We start from the raw sequence: 16,123 nt of genomic DNA on the forward strand, positions 1-16,123 counted from the left end.
CTTCCCCTTGGCAGCAAGCAGGCATCCAGGAGAGTTTTGATTGAGTTTCACCTCATGAGTCCATGCTCATGAATTCTGCAAGACTCTGCTCGGCTCGCTCCATGCCAAGCCCTGCGGAGATCATGGCAGTCCTTTCCCCAGCAGCCAGATCATAGTCAGGTTTCCTCTGCACCACACGAAGCCCTCAGCAAGCACCAGCCTGAACCTTAGCTGAGTGTCTGAACCCACAATAGCGAGGGTGAGAAGAAGCCAAGCTGGTATCATTTGGCTCCAGGCTGCTGCAAAGAACGTTTAGGAAGTCAGAGTGTTTGACAACCAGATTCACTTTCAGAACTACAACAGAGTTGCACCTCTCCAACACATGTCAATAGCAAAACACAGTGAAAACATTTACAGCTCTGCACATCTCCGTGAAGCAGCTGAGGAGGTGGTACGAGCTGGAGTCCATCTGGCAGAGCCTTTTTGGACTCTGGCTCCATGCAACCTGGCTCCATCCCATCATGCACATGGGGAGTGGCACCACAGGACGTGGTCAGTCATGGCAGAAAGGAATCTGAGTTGTGTCCCAGCCTGTGCATCTCCAAGAGAAATCACTTCAGGCACCAGCATTTACACAGAATTAACTTTATTACCAATGGTATCAGACAATCAAGTCCTGTCTTGAGAGATATTCGGTAATTTCACTCCGTAACATCACGGAGAGGATGAGCAGATGTGGAAAGCAGCCAGTGAATGAATCAGACCTCATAACACCTGGTATGTGGGGAAAACCAAACAACACAGAGCAGAGGACCTCTAACCTGCCTTTAAAAGCCCACCAAGGCCACCTGAAGCTAAAGACATAATGGTGGTTAATACCACCACTAGTGCTTGTGCTGTTGATTGCAGAGCCCATGTGTGCAAAGTCGAGAACTGTAAAGCTTCTCCTCTTAATCATACACCCTATTACTGGGTGTTACAGTAACTCACCCCCCTGAAAGCACCTGGGGACTGTCATGCCACCCATTTTCTGTAATTAATCAATTTTCTGTTGTGAACTCAGTAATTGTAACATCAGAGCCCCTTCAGCAATTCTCCCTGATTTTACAGATTTTACCTCTCAGCTCAAGCTAAAGACACATTAAAAACACAGAAGACCTCTTCACGTCTCAGTTTCCTTAGGATTCACCTGTAGATCAGTAGGGTAGTGTACACAATTACTGCCTTCACAACTGCACCCGGCAGCACAGAAAAGCAAACAGCCACAGGCTGGAAAAATCATCTGGAAAAATCAGTGCATGAGGAAGTGCAAGTGGAATCTCCTTTGCACACACCAAGGTTTCCCCTTCCTTGGAGAAATCCCTCTGCCCTGCTGTTATTTACCCTCTAGGCTCACTGAAGGCTCCAAGGGCTGCAGTACCTTTGGATCCACGCCACCGTTGGGGTTTCATGCAGTGAGATGCGGCATTTCAAGGAGGGAAAGGTTTCTTTGACTGCTCAGACATTCCCATTGTTACCCTGCAGTCAAGTCTTTTGGTCCATTTGCTTTGCTCCCAAACTCCCGGCTGGGCAAACTAAGAGCATCCCTCTGGCTCTTCCCTAGATGAGGTGCACCACCAGCACTGAGCATGCAGAGCCCATGGCCAGCCCCAGGACCAGATAAAAGCTCATCACCACCCCCGCTGCCTCGGCCAGCTCCTTGGACACGATCTTGGGGCCATAGACAAGGGCCAGTGTCCCCAAGTAGCCATTGCTGAGACCCAGCAGTGTGGTGAATGCCACCGGGTAGATGTCGCGGTTGAAGAGCACCGTCCTTATGTGGGCCCGGGGCTGGTAATTGGAGAGGATGAAGAGTGGGAGGAAGATGGTCCTGAGGAGAACGAGGACAGGCAGCAGCCTGCTGTTGGGGCCAGGCACCTGGATCCAGGTGGTGATCTGCCGCCCGCACCAGTCAGCAAAGTTATACAGCAGGAAGCTTGTCAGAGGCACAAAGTACTTGGTGGCCCACAGGTTGCCTGAGGTCTGGTGGATGGACTGGATGCTGGAGGAGAGCGAAGGGAAAATGATGATGGAGACAAAAAAGACATAGAAGAGGCAGAAGCCAAGGGTGGCAGTCTTGTGCAGGATGGGGCGCAGTGGAGGGATGGTGGTGCTGTGGGGCAGGCTGTGTTCCGGGCCTCCTGGCTCTGCTTCATCCTCCATGGGGCTGCTGGGCGACGTGGTGACCAGCGATGGGTGCTCCCAGTGGCTCCCCATGTAATACCTGAAAAATGGAGAAGGGAGATCATAGAGAAGTTGGAAATATGGGGTGGAGCAGTATCCTCACCAGCAGCTCCTGAGAAACACAGCTCAGTGGGCATGGTGATGATGGGCTAGATGATCTTAGTGGTCATAGGATCACAGAAACATAAGGCTGGAAAAGTCCTCTCAGCCCACCCAGCCCACTTCTACTGCCCATGTCTCTCAGTTCCACATCTCCACAGCTCTGCAATACCTCCAAGGATGGTGACAGCCCTACCTCCTTGGGCAGCCTGTGCCACTGCATCACTGCTCTTTTGGAGGAGAAGTGTGTTCTAATGCCCAAACTGAACCTGCCCTGGCATAACTTGAGGCCATTCTCTTCAGTCCTGTGGCTATACCTGGAAGCAGAAGCTGACCCCCCAACTCACCACTGCCTTCACTCAGGCACTTATAGAGAGTGATAAGATCTCCCATGCACCTCCTCTTCTCCAGACTGTCCCATCCCAGCTCCTTCTGCTGCTCCCCAAAAGACGTGCTCCAGACCCTTCATAGCTTCACTGCCCTTCTCTTGTGTTCAGACTGGACACACTCTAGGGCCATGTCTTTCTTGTAATGAGATGCCGAACACTGAAACACAGCACTTGAGGTTCAATCTCAAAATCATCAATAAAGATCTTAAAAAAGACATTACTAATATTTATCTTTTTCCAACTTGAATGATTCTATAACTCTATGATTCTATTCTTCTTTTTCCCTGAGAAAGCTCTCCAGAGGCTCAGCTCATGACAAGTTTCATCCCGAGGTTTTGGCCAAATGGAAGCCAGCAGTGCTGCCCTGTGCCAGAGCCCCTGTGCCATACCTGGAGTACTCCAGGCGGGGCAGCAGGAGGTACACCATGATGCAGACTACGAGGAAGATGTCCGCCGTGAGGAAGTAGGCCAGAGCACTGTCAGTCACGTCGGCCGCTGCTGCCAGGTCGATGACGGAGGCGACTGCACTGATTGTGCCTCCCATGGCCTGTCCTGCAAGGTGGCTGTTTGTGGGGAGTGGCCAAATTGGCCATACCAGAGGCCCCTTGAGCCCCCTCCATCACGTCACACCACAGCCAGCATGTGACCCAACCCAAAGGGCCATACTCATTAAAACACCCTTGTTTCAGCCCCAGGAAAAACGTTTCCATCTCCATTTGATTATTATTTTTTTTTTTTCCTTTCCTCATGGTTTCTCAACACATTCCTACAGCACATTCATAACGTTATCAACACCAGCAAGCCTCCAGGGAGCTCATCACTCACAGCTCCCCGCGTGCCCCTCATCACTTATGGAAATGCATGTAAATGCTGAGAGAGGAAACAAGGCAACATTTAAGATTCCTCCAGATGCAAAGTGAGGAGTGAAAGGACAGCATCTCCTCATGTGGGGAAAGCACAGATCATGCTGTGGCTTTGGCTGTGGGCACTGTGAGGGATGTTCTCCTTTGGGTAGGGATGGTGAAGGTCCATCCCTGCTGAGACATCAGCACTGGAGATTGCAGGGCATTTGCAGAAACGAGAGCTCTGACTCATGTGACCCACTATGCTTCTCGTTCAGCAACTTCCCTTTGTCTCAGTCTGCAAGTTTTTGTTTTTTTTTTTTCTTTGTAGGGCAAAGTGAAGATTCCAAAATAAACACCATGTGACAAAATGCCAGCCACAAAGGGAATAAACCCAACCTACAGCAATCCACGTTACACAACTGCACCAGGAGTGGGGGATGCAGCAGGAGGGGACCCTTCACACTCAGGCCACGCACCTGCCAGCAGTGCCTGTGAGTTCCTCATGGGGAAGCGGCTGCTCAGGCCCAGGATGCTGCTGGTGAAGATGGTGGAGGCACCGCTGATCACCACCACGCAGCCAATAGTGAGGGCGAAGAAACAGGTGGTCCAGGAGGACGTATCCACCTTCACCAGCACTGTGATCACCAGGAAGATGGACAGCATGATGAAGAGGGAGGACAGGATGCGGATGCTGGCAGGTACCCTGGGGACAGCAGGGAGGAACAACTCCGTGACCTTCCTCTAAACTCCCTGTCCCGAACCAATGTTCTACCCTCATTTTAAAACTGTAACTTAATAGGTGTGACACAGGGAGCAGCATCTCCTCTGCTGCGAGGATCAAATAAAATCCAATCTAAAATAAAGAAAGCCAAAGGTGGAGGAGATCACTGCTTGAGCAAGGAGGTTACTTGTTACACTGGCTCTCAGCTCACCCATGGGGCAGAAAGGAGAGAGGGGCAGAGGGGAAGGCAGCCCACCCCGCACGCACCTGTTGACCAGCAGGAAGTTTCCAACCAGGCACAGCACCGAGGGCACGGTTGAAGCGATGGAGATGTAACTCTCAAAGTAATCCTGCCAGGAAAAAGGGTGGGAAAAAAAAGGTCAGGTAGAGCAACACAGAGAGCTCTAGCTCCTAAATCTGGCATGACACAGCACAAAAGGTACTACTGCCCTACCCCAGCATGCAGCCAGGAAGCAGGAGGCATTTGGCACCTTTGCTCTCCCTGCTCCAGGTTTCTCTGCAGCTTTGCACCGTCTTCTTTTAATCAGTTTACAAGCATGTTAATTTATTCCTCACCATCAAGAGCTTTACTGCAAGCGACGGGAAATCTAATAATCGCTCCTAGAGGGGCTGTAGACACAGAGATGTAAATGCCTGCACTTACTGCATCAGCTTGGGAAGCAGCAGGCTGAAAGCTCTGCAGACATACAATGAATTAGGGAATAGACAAAACAACAGGCTAAAACTAAGCCTTATTTACCAACCTACCCAAAAAAAGCCCCCAGGGATATTTAATACACTTCCAAGTTAATTTTCTTTTTGAGGCGGTGGTGAGGAAACAAAGCTTTAGAAAGCTTTGCACCAAGCAGAAGTACATCTGCACTTGCAGTGATGCTGCGCTTCAAGCACCACAGGGAAACACTCGTTTGCTTGCATGAGCAGCAGGAAGGGAATTTGAGAAAGTATTTAAGAAACTTGGGAGTCTGAGCTGCACTCAGTCACCCAGGGAAGTTTTACTCCACCTTACCCATAGCCAAATGCTGCTAGAAGAGAAGGAACAAGCAGACGTGTTTCAACTGCTATTGTTTCTGGCTAAAAGGAAAACGAGAAGGAAGACTATGAGTTGGCTCTATTTCTGCTGACTCTGCTATGGCCTGCATCACTTCTGTGGACGTGGTTTGAAATAAAGCTACAAAGCAACAGGATCACACTGTACCACTGACCAGCAGCAAGCATCGCCATAGCCAGAGGATGGGCGTGCAGCACACTGGGATGTGTTGGGTTTGAATCACAAACCATTTATAAGTTTTAAGCCTTTGGGAGAGTCTTTGCCATGGCCAGAGTGCTTTCCAGAAGGGCTGAAAGGGGCTGATAGCTTTCTTTTTGATTCAGATCAACCACCAGAGAAGACCCAGGTTGCTCTGTACTGACAGAAGTAACAACCCTCATGCTCAGGAGAGCAGTGTGCATTGATATGTTGGCACAACACCAAGCAAGGGAACAAACCCAACCATGCCCTTACACTGGTTACAAAACCAAGGATAGAGGCTCTACATAGAAAAAGGAAAAACATCTTTTTTTAACAGAGAAATGATCTGAGCAGGAATACAGCAATCCTTAAAATAGGAGTTTTTAGAATGGATATGTCGGTGCTGGAGGAAAATAATGTTCTCTGGATGGGCCAACCTTCCAGGGCAATACTGCTCAAGCATAATGGGCTTTCATGATGCTTAGAAACATCTTCCAAGGATACCCATTTCATCCAAAGCAGCTTATTAAAAAATTCCCTGGGACAAGCTTCCTGCAGAAGCAATAGGAGCAGGTGGGATGCAGGAGGACAGCATGCTTCGTACCCTGCCCTGAGCATCCTCTCCAGTACAGAGGAAGGGCCACTCAGCACCAGCCAGGCTGCATTGTTATGGTGTCCATCAGCTTAATTCACTGAGGATCCCCATCTACACCAGCACTCTGGTGCTCCAGCATTGTGGTCCAAGCACCATCAGTTGCACTGTGCTTTCTCCCCATCAAAAGAAGCCCACACAGCAGACTTGAGAGCAACCAGCACAGCCGTGGGTACCATACTGGCGTCAGAAAGCAGAGAAAACGTGGGTGTTGCACTGGGCTCTGTGCTTGTGAAAAAATGTGCCCAAACCACCTGAGCAAGCTGAGCAGCAGGAGGAGCCGATGCAGACTCATCGCAACCACGCTTTTTCCAACCAGAAGCTTTGTTTTGGAGAGGAAGAAAGGAAACGAAGGGAGGCCACGCCTGCTGGGAACACTGACATGCGAGGATGAGGAGGAGCAAGAGAAGGCTTTTGGGGGAGAAGACGGCTTTCTGGGGAGAGAAGAAGTGCCTTGTGTGCCCACCTGCTAGCAAGCCTGCTGCCCCCAGTGCACATCAATCACGGTGTGACAAGTTCCACATCCTATATGCCAAGAGCCAGATGTTTGTGGCCTCAATAGCTACTCTGGTCACACCTGCCAGACCTTTTAAGAACCTCCAAGGTGACTCCACCATCACTGGAATGACACACTGCTTGGCTGTGTGCTCCCTTGGTGGTGCCAACCCATGTGCACTCACCCGCAGGTCAGAGGGGGCCGGTTCTGCCTGCTCTGAGCAGTTCTGCAGCTTATATGCCCAGTAGTGCTTGGCTGTGATGAAAAAGTTCCATGGCAGCAACGACCCGATGCCCAGGAGGAAGAAGATCACATAAGCCCCATTGAGGTGGTCGCTTGGCTTAGGCCGGCTGGCTCTGTTCACTGAGGGCTCCTCGATCAGCGGCTCTTCATCCGGGGGAAAGCTGCTGCCCACTGGGTGCATGGCGCTGGCACGCTGCAAAACAGCCACGTGAAGGGGGTTAGCAGGTGGGAGGCAGCAGGAACTGCCCCGTGGGAGCCCAGCAGAACCGGTACGGGGCTTGGGAGGGCTGTGAGCTGAAAACTCTGAAGGTGAGATTGAGACAAGTCCGCCACAGCAGCACCATGTGCCCATCCAGCAGGCAGCTGGGCTCCTGGCCGTGTTCATCGCAGCTAATAATTAACCTGTACCCGCATTCACTTTTCCCTCTTGTAAGCAGGAAATCCAGCTCCTGCAAGGCTTGGAGGAACATCATAACAGCACATGACCTCAGCACATCAGGCTGTGCAGTGACCCATCAATCAGGCTTCTCAAAGCATCCTGGAAGCTGACCTCGTGCCCCCAGGCTTGTAAACTAACTCAGGCCGGTAAGGGCTTTGCTAAGCCACTTGTAAAACTGGTGCAACAGCAGCGGGCTTTGCAGGGCAACTGCACAGCCACACAGCTTCGCCTGGCTCTGCCCGACGGACCCCCCCCCGACAAAAGCTGCGAGGAAGGCCCCGTTAAGGATGCGAGGGGAGAAACTGCCGGAAAGGGGGGATTTTGCAGAAATCCTCCCAGCAAGATGGAGGAAAGCGCTGCGTGACATCCCACCACCCGCAATCCCGCAGCCCCACTTACTCGGGCGCCGCACACCCCGTCCGCTCCTTCCGTGCCGGGCCGTGCCGGGCCGGGATACGCCGCCAACACCGCCGCGCTCCGCCCCGAGGGGTGGCCCCAGCACGGCCCCCGGGCGGTACTGCGGCGGACGGAAGGGAAGCGGCGGGACGCGGCAGCCCGCCTCCTGCTCGGCGGCGAAGCTAGCATCACTTCCTCCCCTCTGTTTCCTTTTTCCCCCTTTTGGTTCCCGACGTGTTTCCACTTTTTTTCAAAACGTATTTTCAGCCTTTTTTTCTGCCCTTCCCCCCGGCTTTTAATGGGGATAACGAGGGCACCCCCCAGAGCTTGGTTGTGGGGGAAGACGCCGAAGGTTGAGCACATCACCCCTTCCCAAGTGTTGGATATTAAGGCACATTTCTTCTTTGGAAGAGCGGTGATGCAGTGACACAGGCTGCCCAGGGTGATGGTGGGGTCACCGCCACTGGAGGTGCTGCAGAGCCGTGGAGATGTGGCACTGAGGGACGGACGGACACACGCACACACACACACAATTTCTCTTTGCGAGCAGCCGTGCAGAAGCTCATGCCCAACCCGTGTCACCGGTGGCGGTGCATTGAGCTGGAAAGGCTCTGGAGGAGCGCAGGGGGATCTCTGCAGAGGTTGCTTCTTGGGATTTTGATTCTCATAGATGCACCAGGCTGGAAAAGCACCTGAGGAACCAGTGCAGCCTCTCTGAGTCAGTAACCCATCAGCTCCAAGGGATTTGTCTGATATTTCTGACCTGCTGCAGTCTATCATGTCAAAAGAACCACTGTTGGAGAAGAGCCTCTGATCACAACACGAGAGACTGTGACAGCTGAGCAGGGTAAATAAAGCCAGGCTGTGCTGAACAAAGCTGTAATGGTCCCTCGAGTCAGCATTACCCACACCCGAGAGATGCCCCATGCTGCAGACCCACAGGTCAGCTCCAGTCAATTCAATCCACTGACTGCAGTTTTGGGCTAAGGGAAAGAAAGGGCCAAATATTCCAGCAGGAGCACATCCCATGCTGTAGGAGAACAAGAAGGGCAGCCATTCCCTACAGAGACCCCAGGCCACCATGGCCAAGGACTGCAGCCAAAACAGAGTGCTCTTGTCCCTTAGGAGTGCTATACTTACAGCATCCAACTAAAAGAAGGTGGGGGGAAAACCACCTGGGGTGTTTAGGATGACCTCCAGAGTTGAACTCCAAGCACAAGAGATGGATGAAGATTGGCCATGATGAGCAAGGGTCCCCAAACCCCTCCCCAGTGTGGGAGCCGGGTCCACAGGGACAGAGCTGCAGCAGCTGTCAAGCCCAGTAGGAACCAACAGGCGAGTGATGCACACAGGAGGAGAGAATAGATTGTCTACTTTTTTTTTCTTCCTTTTAATTATTAGACTAGGAAATATAATTTATTGCATAAAAATTAATTTGTTACAATAGGAACGCTAAACTTTATTTACAGTTCTTTAGTTTACAGAATAAACAGAACGCAGATGGAGAGGATGCCCCCAGGCCCATCCCCTGGACGTATAAATATGGAGACAGATGCTGCCAGCACCACATGGCCCATGGCCCCGAGGCTGGCATTGAATGGCCCCAAAGGGAGGAGAGACGGATGCAGACAGACAGGGTAAGGACAGATGGACGGATGGGTGGCTGCATGCTCCACGGAGCAGGCAGTGAGAATGAGAGCGAGAGAGATTCAGATGTGCCCCGTCCTGCACCCAAAAAGAGCAGCTCGCCTCCCTCAGAGGAGTTGCTGATGCCCTATTTAATGTCAGCAGCTGCTTCCTTAGAGCAATTCTTCATTTTTTCCCCAGATTTGCTTCTTTCCCTTGCTAAGGGATGGGGTGTCGCTGATTGGATGCTGAAATGCAACCTGAAGGAGAGAGGAAACCCTTCCTTGGTGGCAAAGGGATTCACCCAGAAGTCTTCCCACCCCAAGCTTCCAACCTGAAAAAATCTCTTTTTTTTTTTTTAATAGACAATTTTCTAAGATACAACAATCAACGAGTAAATACTTCTACCTGCAGGTAATCTCTATGTTTAGCCTTCATTGAGACACCATACCTTTGTGATGAACCTCGTTACCCTACGATTACTTTTCCATTCATCACGCAACATCTCCACTGTTATAAAAAGTCAACTACAGGAAAAAAGGGAGAAAATAAAGGAGGTGCAACAGGATGGAAACCCAGTGGCTGCTTACGTGCTGGAACACTTAGCCCGGCTCCCAGCCTAGAGATCCTTCCTTACCAGCAAGGTAGTGAGGTAGAACTCAGCACAGGACCAAAAGAAACTCAAAGAAAGCAAACTAAGGAGTCCATTGGCATTGTTTTCTAACCCCAACATGAAGCCAACACTTCAAAATGCTGGGTGGCATGGGGCATGTCCATAATTCCAGCGGGCTTTGTGCAAACATGCAGCAACCCTGATATGTGCAACGGCACAGTGACCCCCAGGCATTGTCCTCAGACCTCATGCAGAAGCAGGACAGCCCCATACGGATCTCCCCAAAGCAGCCTGCAGACCCACACCTTCCCCCCTGCATCCCTGCCAAAATACTGACCCAAAACCAGGGAGCCCAGAGGATGTGTTCTGCCCCCCGACCTGCCTCCCAAAACCCCAGGTTTGGGGAATGAACTGCACCATCTGGGTTTCTGTTAAGAAAACAACTTTGGCCTGTGCCTAGCGCCGGGCTGAAGTCTTTGGTTTGTATTTCTCTATATGAAGGTGCAGTCATCCTAAAAGCTCCCCCTCAAAACTACGCTGGGGAAGAATTCATGAATGGATCTGGCACCCCCTGCTGATGCCACAACGGATGGAGACAAAGCCCAGCGATGGAGGAGGAGCAAGGGGACAGGGGCACCGTGCTGTGCTGCTCCTTATAGAATGCCAGGGAGAGAAGCAGGACAGCAGCCCTCCTGTGCACCTGCAGCCCCCACTCCATGGGACTGCCACCAGGAAGGGGAACATGCAGTGAAAACCTGGGGGAGGGTCTCAGCTCACCCTGAAGCACAGGGGAATAGAGGCACTTAACCCTATGGACTTCCTGGGGTCCCAGGACATGTAAACAAAGTTTGCTCGGCTCGACCACACGCTTTCCCTAAAAAAAGAGCGTTCATTTAAATCTCTCTCTGCCACTCTGACCACAACAGTGCTCTTCCCTCTCTCTCTCTCTCTTACACACACACACACACACACACACACACACACACACAGAGATTTATAAATCTTTCTTTTTTTTTTTTTCCCATTTTTTTTTTTAAAAAGGACTCATCCAAAGATCTGGATAATAAATTATTTGCGTTTCCTAAGAAACTGTCGGGTTTTTTTTTTTTTTTTTTTTTTTTCCTTTTTTCTTCCTTTCCTACTTGCCTTTTGAAGCTGTATGAAGCCTTTGACAGAAATAAGCCACTTGCCTAGGTTGTACTCATCTCTTCAATGCAGAAATGCTATCAAAGGAGGAGGAGAACCAGATGGGAAGGAACCCAAAGGAGAAGGAAAGCCCCCACTGCCTCGGCTCAAGAAGCCCCAGTTCCTCCAGCATCACCAATGCCACCCGAGAGGAGGAGGAAGGCCGTGTAACACTTGAATTGCTTGTAAACGCTGAGGATCGGTCTGTAAGGCTGACAGTGATGTGGGAAGGGAGAAGCAGGGTCCTCGGCCCTTCCTCATTCAGCCCCCATGCAGGGACAGGTGCTGGGGAAGGTCTCCCTTCGCCATCCCCCTGAAGGGAGCACCATCAGCAGTCACCCTCCGTGGCCATGACCACCAGCATCTCGCTCTTGCCCATCTCTTCTAAGGCACTGGCCAAGGTGTTGAGATCGCCATCGTCTTGGTGCTCGGCTTCCCATAAGTCCAGGATCACCCCAGTGGGGCTGGCTTTGGTGGCAAAGTAGTTCAGATACCTGCACAGGAGAAGCAGAAAGAAAATGCAGGTTGGTGCAATATCCTTTGGGGGTGGAAGGGTGGATGCTGCTAGAGCAGCCGACCTCTTTGCATTGTGAACCATGATGGGAATGCCATGATGCAAATGCCAAAACCTTTAAGCCACTGTCTGTGTTTTTATACAGAGCCAGCGTTCGTGCAAAAGCAGTGCAAGCTTTGCTTTGCTGAAATCATTGACCATGTCCCCTCCCTTCCTTTGGGCCTCGGAGGAGAGCCCAGTTGGGAACACCACAAGCATGGATGAAGGCCAGGCCAAAATGAGGAGAGATCCAGACCACAGTAAGTGTATATGGATGGAAATAACTATGAGCAGATATCTCTGTATCTCTATGTGGGCTTCTGTGGATGCATATAATCCGGCTAGATGAAATCTAGCATGAACAGAGCATAGAGCAAGCTCAAGGAGACTCACCGGTCCATGGAAAGTTTCTGGGCGAGAAGCCTCCAGTCATTCCCCCTGGAATTGGGAGCATCCAGGCTGTTGCAGATCTTCTGCCGGATGGAGAGGGGGATTTTGAAGGCGTAGGGTCCCAGCTGGGTGGTGGGGGCACTGTTGTTGTGTGAGTGGAGGGTGTCGAAGGAGCTGGCATGCTGCAAGGGGAGAGTGAGATTTGTGAGCAGAGGGTTGGGAAGAACCCCAGTCTCTGCCTGTGCATCCCTTGGCTGTCCCCCTCCAGCTCACCTCTCCCAGCGTGACATGGAGTTGGAAGATCTGTCCTTCCCCTTCCACCTGCCGGACGCAAATCTTGCAGGTGAGCTCAGTGGAGGCCTGGCTGTACCTCTCCAGCGTGAAAGTGCAGTGCAGGGCTCGCTGGCTGCCACTCCAGATGTGGTAGAAAGGGATTTCCTGAAGAGCACCAAAGCCTGGGCTCAGCCAAGGGGAAATCCCATCTCCTCCAGCCATCTCATGGGGATGAAGTGGGAAAGAGAGACCCTCCCCAAACAGCACCCCATTAGAAATTAAAACAGACCCCTTTCTTCTTCCATCCTTTCAGGAGTCAACCCTAGAAATAATACAAGAGCAGCTGGTGCTCACCACCCTGGGGATTCCAGGTGGCTCCTCACCTGGTACTTGGCCAGCAGCTTGCTTCTCCACAATGAGTGGGGGATGTCGTGGATGGAGAGACGCAGGTTGTGGTAGCTGTCCTTGAAGGGCAGGGGCTTGGGCTCCTCCAGCAGATACCCACCCAGCGTCTGCTCCAGCTCCAGAACCTCCTGTGCATAGCAGGACAAGTGGCATCAGCCTCAGGAGCCCAACTCACCCCACTCCCAGTCAAACCTTCAGCTTAGATCTGTGAACTTGCACAAAATCCAAGAAGCACAGTGCTGCCTACACCTCCACCTAGAGGCACTAGAGCAATCCTGATGTGGCAGAACAAGGCACAGGGAATTAAACAACCGCTGCACCAGTGGTGGCCTGTATAGCTCCACTGGCTTGGGGCCTCCAGTACAGGAGGGATGTGGAGCTGTTGGAGCAGGTCCACAGAAGGGCTATATAGATGATCAAAGGTTGGAGCACCTGCCCTATGAAGAAAGGTTGAGGGAGCTGGGCTTGTTCATCTGGAGAAAGAAGGCTCCAGGGAGACCTCAATGAAGCCCTTCCAGTACTTGAAAGGAGCTTATAAGCAAGGGAAGCAATTGTTTATATGGTTTGTATAGAGCTGTGGGTGCCCCATTCCTGGAGGTGCAGGAGACCATGGATGTGGTCCTGGGCAGCCTGAGCTGCTCGGGGACAGCCAACCCATGGCAAGGGTTGGAACTCAATGATCTCTAAGGTCCCTTTCAACCCAAGCCTTTCTATGATTCTATGATGAGGTCCCTGCAGTACCTTCAGTGCATCTGGCGTGTCCTCCAGGCAGTAGACCTTAAGGCTGTACTCCAGGGAGGTGCAGATGGCGGGGGCAAAGATGGCCAACTGGAGCCTCTTGATTGCCGACCTGGAGTAGGACTCGCCCACAAAAACGTAGGTGCCCAGCTGATCTAGCAGGATGTGGCAGGACTTGGCTTCCAGCTGGCAGTAGCAGGGGGTATTGAGGGTCTCCTCATCCAGGGTCACCACTTCCTACAAGGAAGAGATGGAAACAAAAGCTTACGGTCAGCCTTTTGCTTGGGGGATGTTGTGTTCCACAGCACTCGGGGTCTTGGCTGGCCGCAGGGCTGGGCTCACACCTTACCTCCCAGTTCCCCTGATGAGACTGTGTTTTCAGCTGGAAGATCCAGTCCGAAGAGCTGACATCCGCACAGTGAGGAATGGTGAGGACAACAGGGCGGCACAGCAGCAGGCCGGTGGGTCCGCAGGTCACCACCGGGCTCAGCACCGTCTGCGTGCCCTCGGAGGGCAAGCTGGGGACAGGGGACACCGGTTGGACAAGGAGACCCACAGCAAGTGACGAGGGCAGAGGGAGGGCAGTGTGACTTACAGGCTGCTCTCTGCCTTGTTGATGATCAGGTACATCTCGTAGAACTTTCCCTGCGGGATGGCTCCATGTGGTACCAGCAGGCTCACCCCTAGTGCAGCACACACAGCATTAGGCCCCAAATGAGGGAACAATCCCTTGCTTATCTTACACCCAAGGCACGCTCTTCCCCACCGTGGGGCTTACCAGTGCCGGGGATGGTTAGCCTTCCCCCCAGGTAGCTGAAAGTCCCACTGGCACTGGTGCCATGTTCCTGAGGCAGACTAAGGAGGTGCTGGGAGCCCTGCTGGGCTTTGCTCCGCACGTTCACAAATTGGCTGCCACTGTCCCCTGGGAAGGTGCCGGCAGCAGGGATTCCCCCCAGCAAATCTGTCCCATTGTGCAGCCCCGGCGAAGAGGAGGTGGTGGAGGAGTTGTAGACCTTGATCTTGAGGTTGGGGAGCGGGTCGAGCAAGGGGGAGTTGGTCATGGGGATCTTGTCAGAAGAGTCCTGCAGGGAGTACATGGGGCCCCGGTACACTCCTGCGTTGGCCGTCAGGTCCGGCTGCATGGAGGGGTGCAGTAACTGGGGGTTGTCTGTGAGAAAAAACAGTGAAAATGGAGAACTGCTTCTTAGCTGGGGGATGCTCATGAAAATCCCTCCTCAACCAGCACATGGTCAGTGAGCACAGCGCAGGGCTACAGCTGCACGCACCAACACAGAGCCCTTGGCTTTTGTATATCAGCAAGTTCCCCTAAAACCAGGCTGGAAGTTCCCCAGGATCCTGCTCTTCACATTTTTATGAGCTGCAGCCAGATTCAACCTTGGCTTCAGCTTGGGGATTAAACTTTTTAACTCAGAAGGTGGTAAGGAGCTGGCACTGCTGCCCAGAGTAGCCGTGGGTGCGCCATCCCTGGAGGTGTCCAAGGCCATGGATGGGGCCCTGATCTGGTGGGGGGCAATCAGCCCATGGCAGGGGTGGGGCTGGTTGGGCTTTGAGGCACCTTCCAACCCAAACCATTCTATGATGTTCTGATATAATCTCTCACCGTGCCGGGCAGTCTTGAAGTTGACTGGGTGGAAGCCTCCAGTCAGGGCAGCTGATGAGTCTGTGATGTCAGTGTCAAAGTCCCGGCACCTCCTCCGGTACACCACCACCCCCACAGCCATGAGGATGACAATGAAGACGAAAATGGCCACCACCAGTCCAGCATACAGGGCTACATCACCCGTGGCCTCCAGCACTGGGAGGGAGGAGAGAAATCATGGTTGAAACATTAGGTTTATTCAGTTTAAGCTCAAAGTCATCAACCCTACTATCCTAACAGATAGCCCTGAAGAGTGAACATAATACCTATGTGCACACCATATATATGTACCCAAGCTAATTCACCTGGAAAGAGCAAGTGTCATGACACCTATACAGACAGCCCTCAGCATCCCCACCCACCTCTTACCCCACCACAGGATCTTTAAATACTTGGTATATCTTGGATAGGGGACAGAGGAAGAAATCTGCCCAGAAAGGAGAGGGATGAACAGGGAAGCTGTGGGCCAGAAGGAAAGATTCACCCACCAGTGTCAAACTTGGGATGAGCTGATATTAAAAAAATAACTCTGGGACTCCCAGCTCGAGGAAGGGTGTCCTTGGTTAGGGTGACGATGCTTGGAGCATCTTTGGTGGAGTGACACCAGGTGCATCATATTCTACTCAAGAACTGCATGCAGCCAGCAGCAAAAGGGGGACAGGAGCAGAGCAAGAAAGCAAAGTCATCATGCTTCTCAAGCACAGCGCGTGATTTAATGCACATAGGAGCATTTTGAGGCAGGTTTTAGTCTTCCCATCCTGTCCTTCCCTAGCAGACAATGCAGAGCCCTGCCACAGGTAAAACCAAAGCGATGCAGTGCAGAAGAAATCAAATGGCCATGAAATGAGCACTTACGGTGGCTTTTGGGTTCGCTTAGAACTCTTTTATCTGTTAGGAAAAACAAAGTTAGAAAACAAAAGGTGAAGATGGCATGATGGGGGTGGAATGA

General features: G+C 52.0%; 2 protein-coding genes across 2 annotated transcripts in view; both read right to left on the bottom strand.

Moving 5' to 3' along the window:
- Positions 1-1,578: 1,578 nt before the first annotated feature.
- SLC29A3 (solute carrier family 29 member 3) lies at positions 1,579-7,077 on the bottom strand (the record flags this gene model as incomplete). The annotated part of the gene is made up of 5 exons (XM_079536133.1): positions 1,579-2,242; positions 3,080-3,242; positions 4,012-4,238; positions 4,524-4,606; positions 6,838-7,077. The coding sequence occupies 5 exons, from the start codon at positions 7,075-7,077 to the stop codon at positions 1,579-1,581; spliced, it is 1,377 nt and encodes a 458-aa protein (XP_079392259.1).
- A 4,406-nt stretch (positions 7,078-11,483) lies between these two features.
- UNC5B (unc-5 netrin receptor B) overlaps positions 11,484-16,123 on the bottom strand; it is a gene marked incomplete at both ends in the record, with an annotated part of 28,438 nt that continues 23,798 nt past the window's right edge. Inside the window, 10 exons of the mRNA XM_079536541.1 lie at positions 11,484-11,649; positions 12,102-12,280; positions 12,372-12,536; positions 12,755-12,904; positions 13,518-13,751; positions 13,864-14,032; positions 14,110-14,197; positions 14,293-14,682; positions 15,136-15,330; positions 16,030-16,062. Coding sequence (XP_079392667.1) covers positions 11,484-11,649; positions 12,102-12,280; positions 12,372-12,536; positions 12,755-12,904; positions 13,518-13,751; positions 13,864-14,032; positions 14,110-14,197; positions 14,293-14,682; positions 15,136-15,330; positions 16,030-16,062 — 1,769 coding nt within the window. The remainder of the gene's footprint in view (positions 11,650-12,101; positions 12,281-12,371; positions 12,537-12,754; positions 12,905-13,517; positions 13,752-13,863; positions 14,033-14,109; positions 14,198-14,292; positions 14,683-15,135; positions 15,331-16,029; positions 16,063-16,123) is intronic.

The sequence above is a fragment of the Tetrao urogallus genome, assembly GCF_951394365.1.
Source record: "Tetrao urogallus genome assembly, chromosome: 5".
Classification (NCBI taxonomy): Eukaryota; Metazoa; Chordata; class Aves; order Galliformes; family Phasianidae; genus Tetrao; species Tetrao urogallus.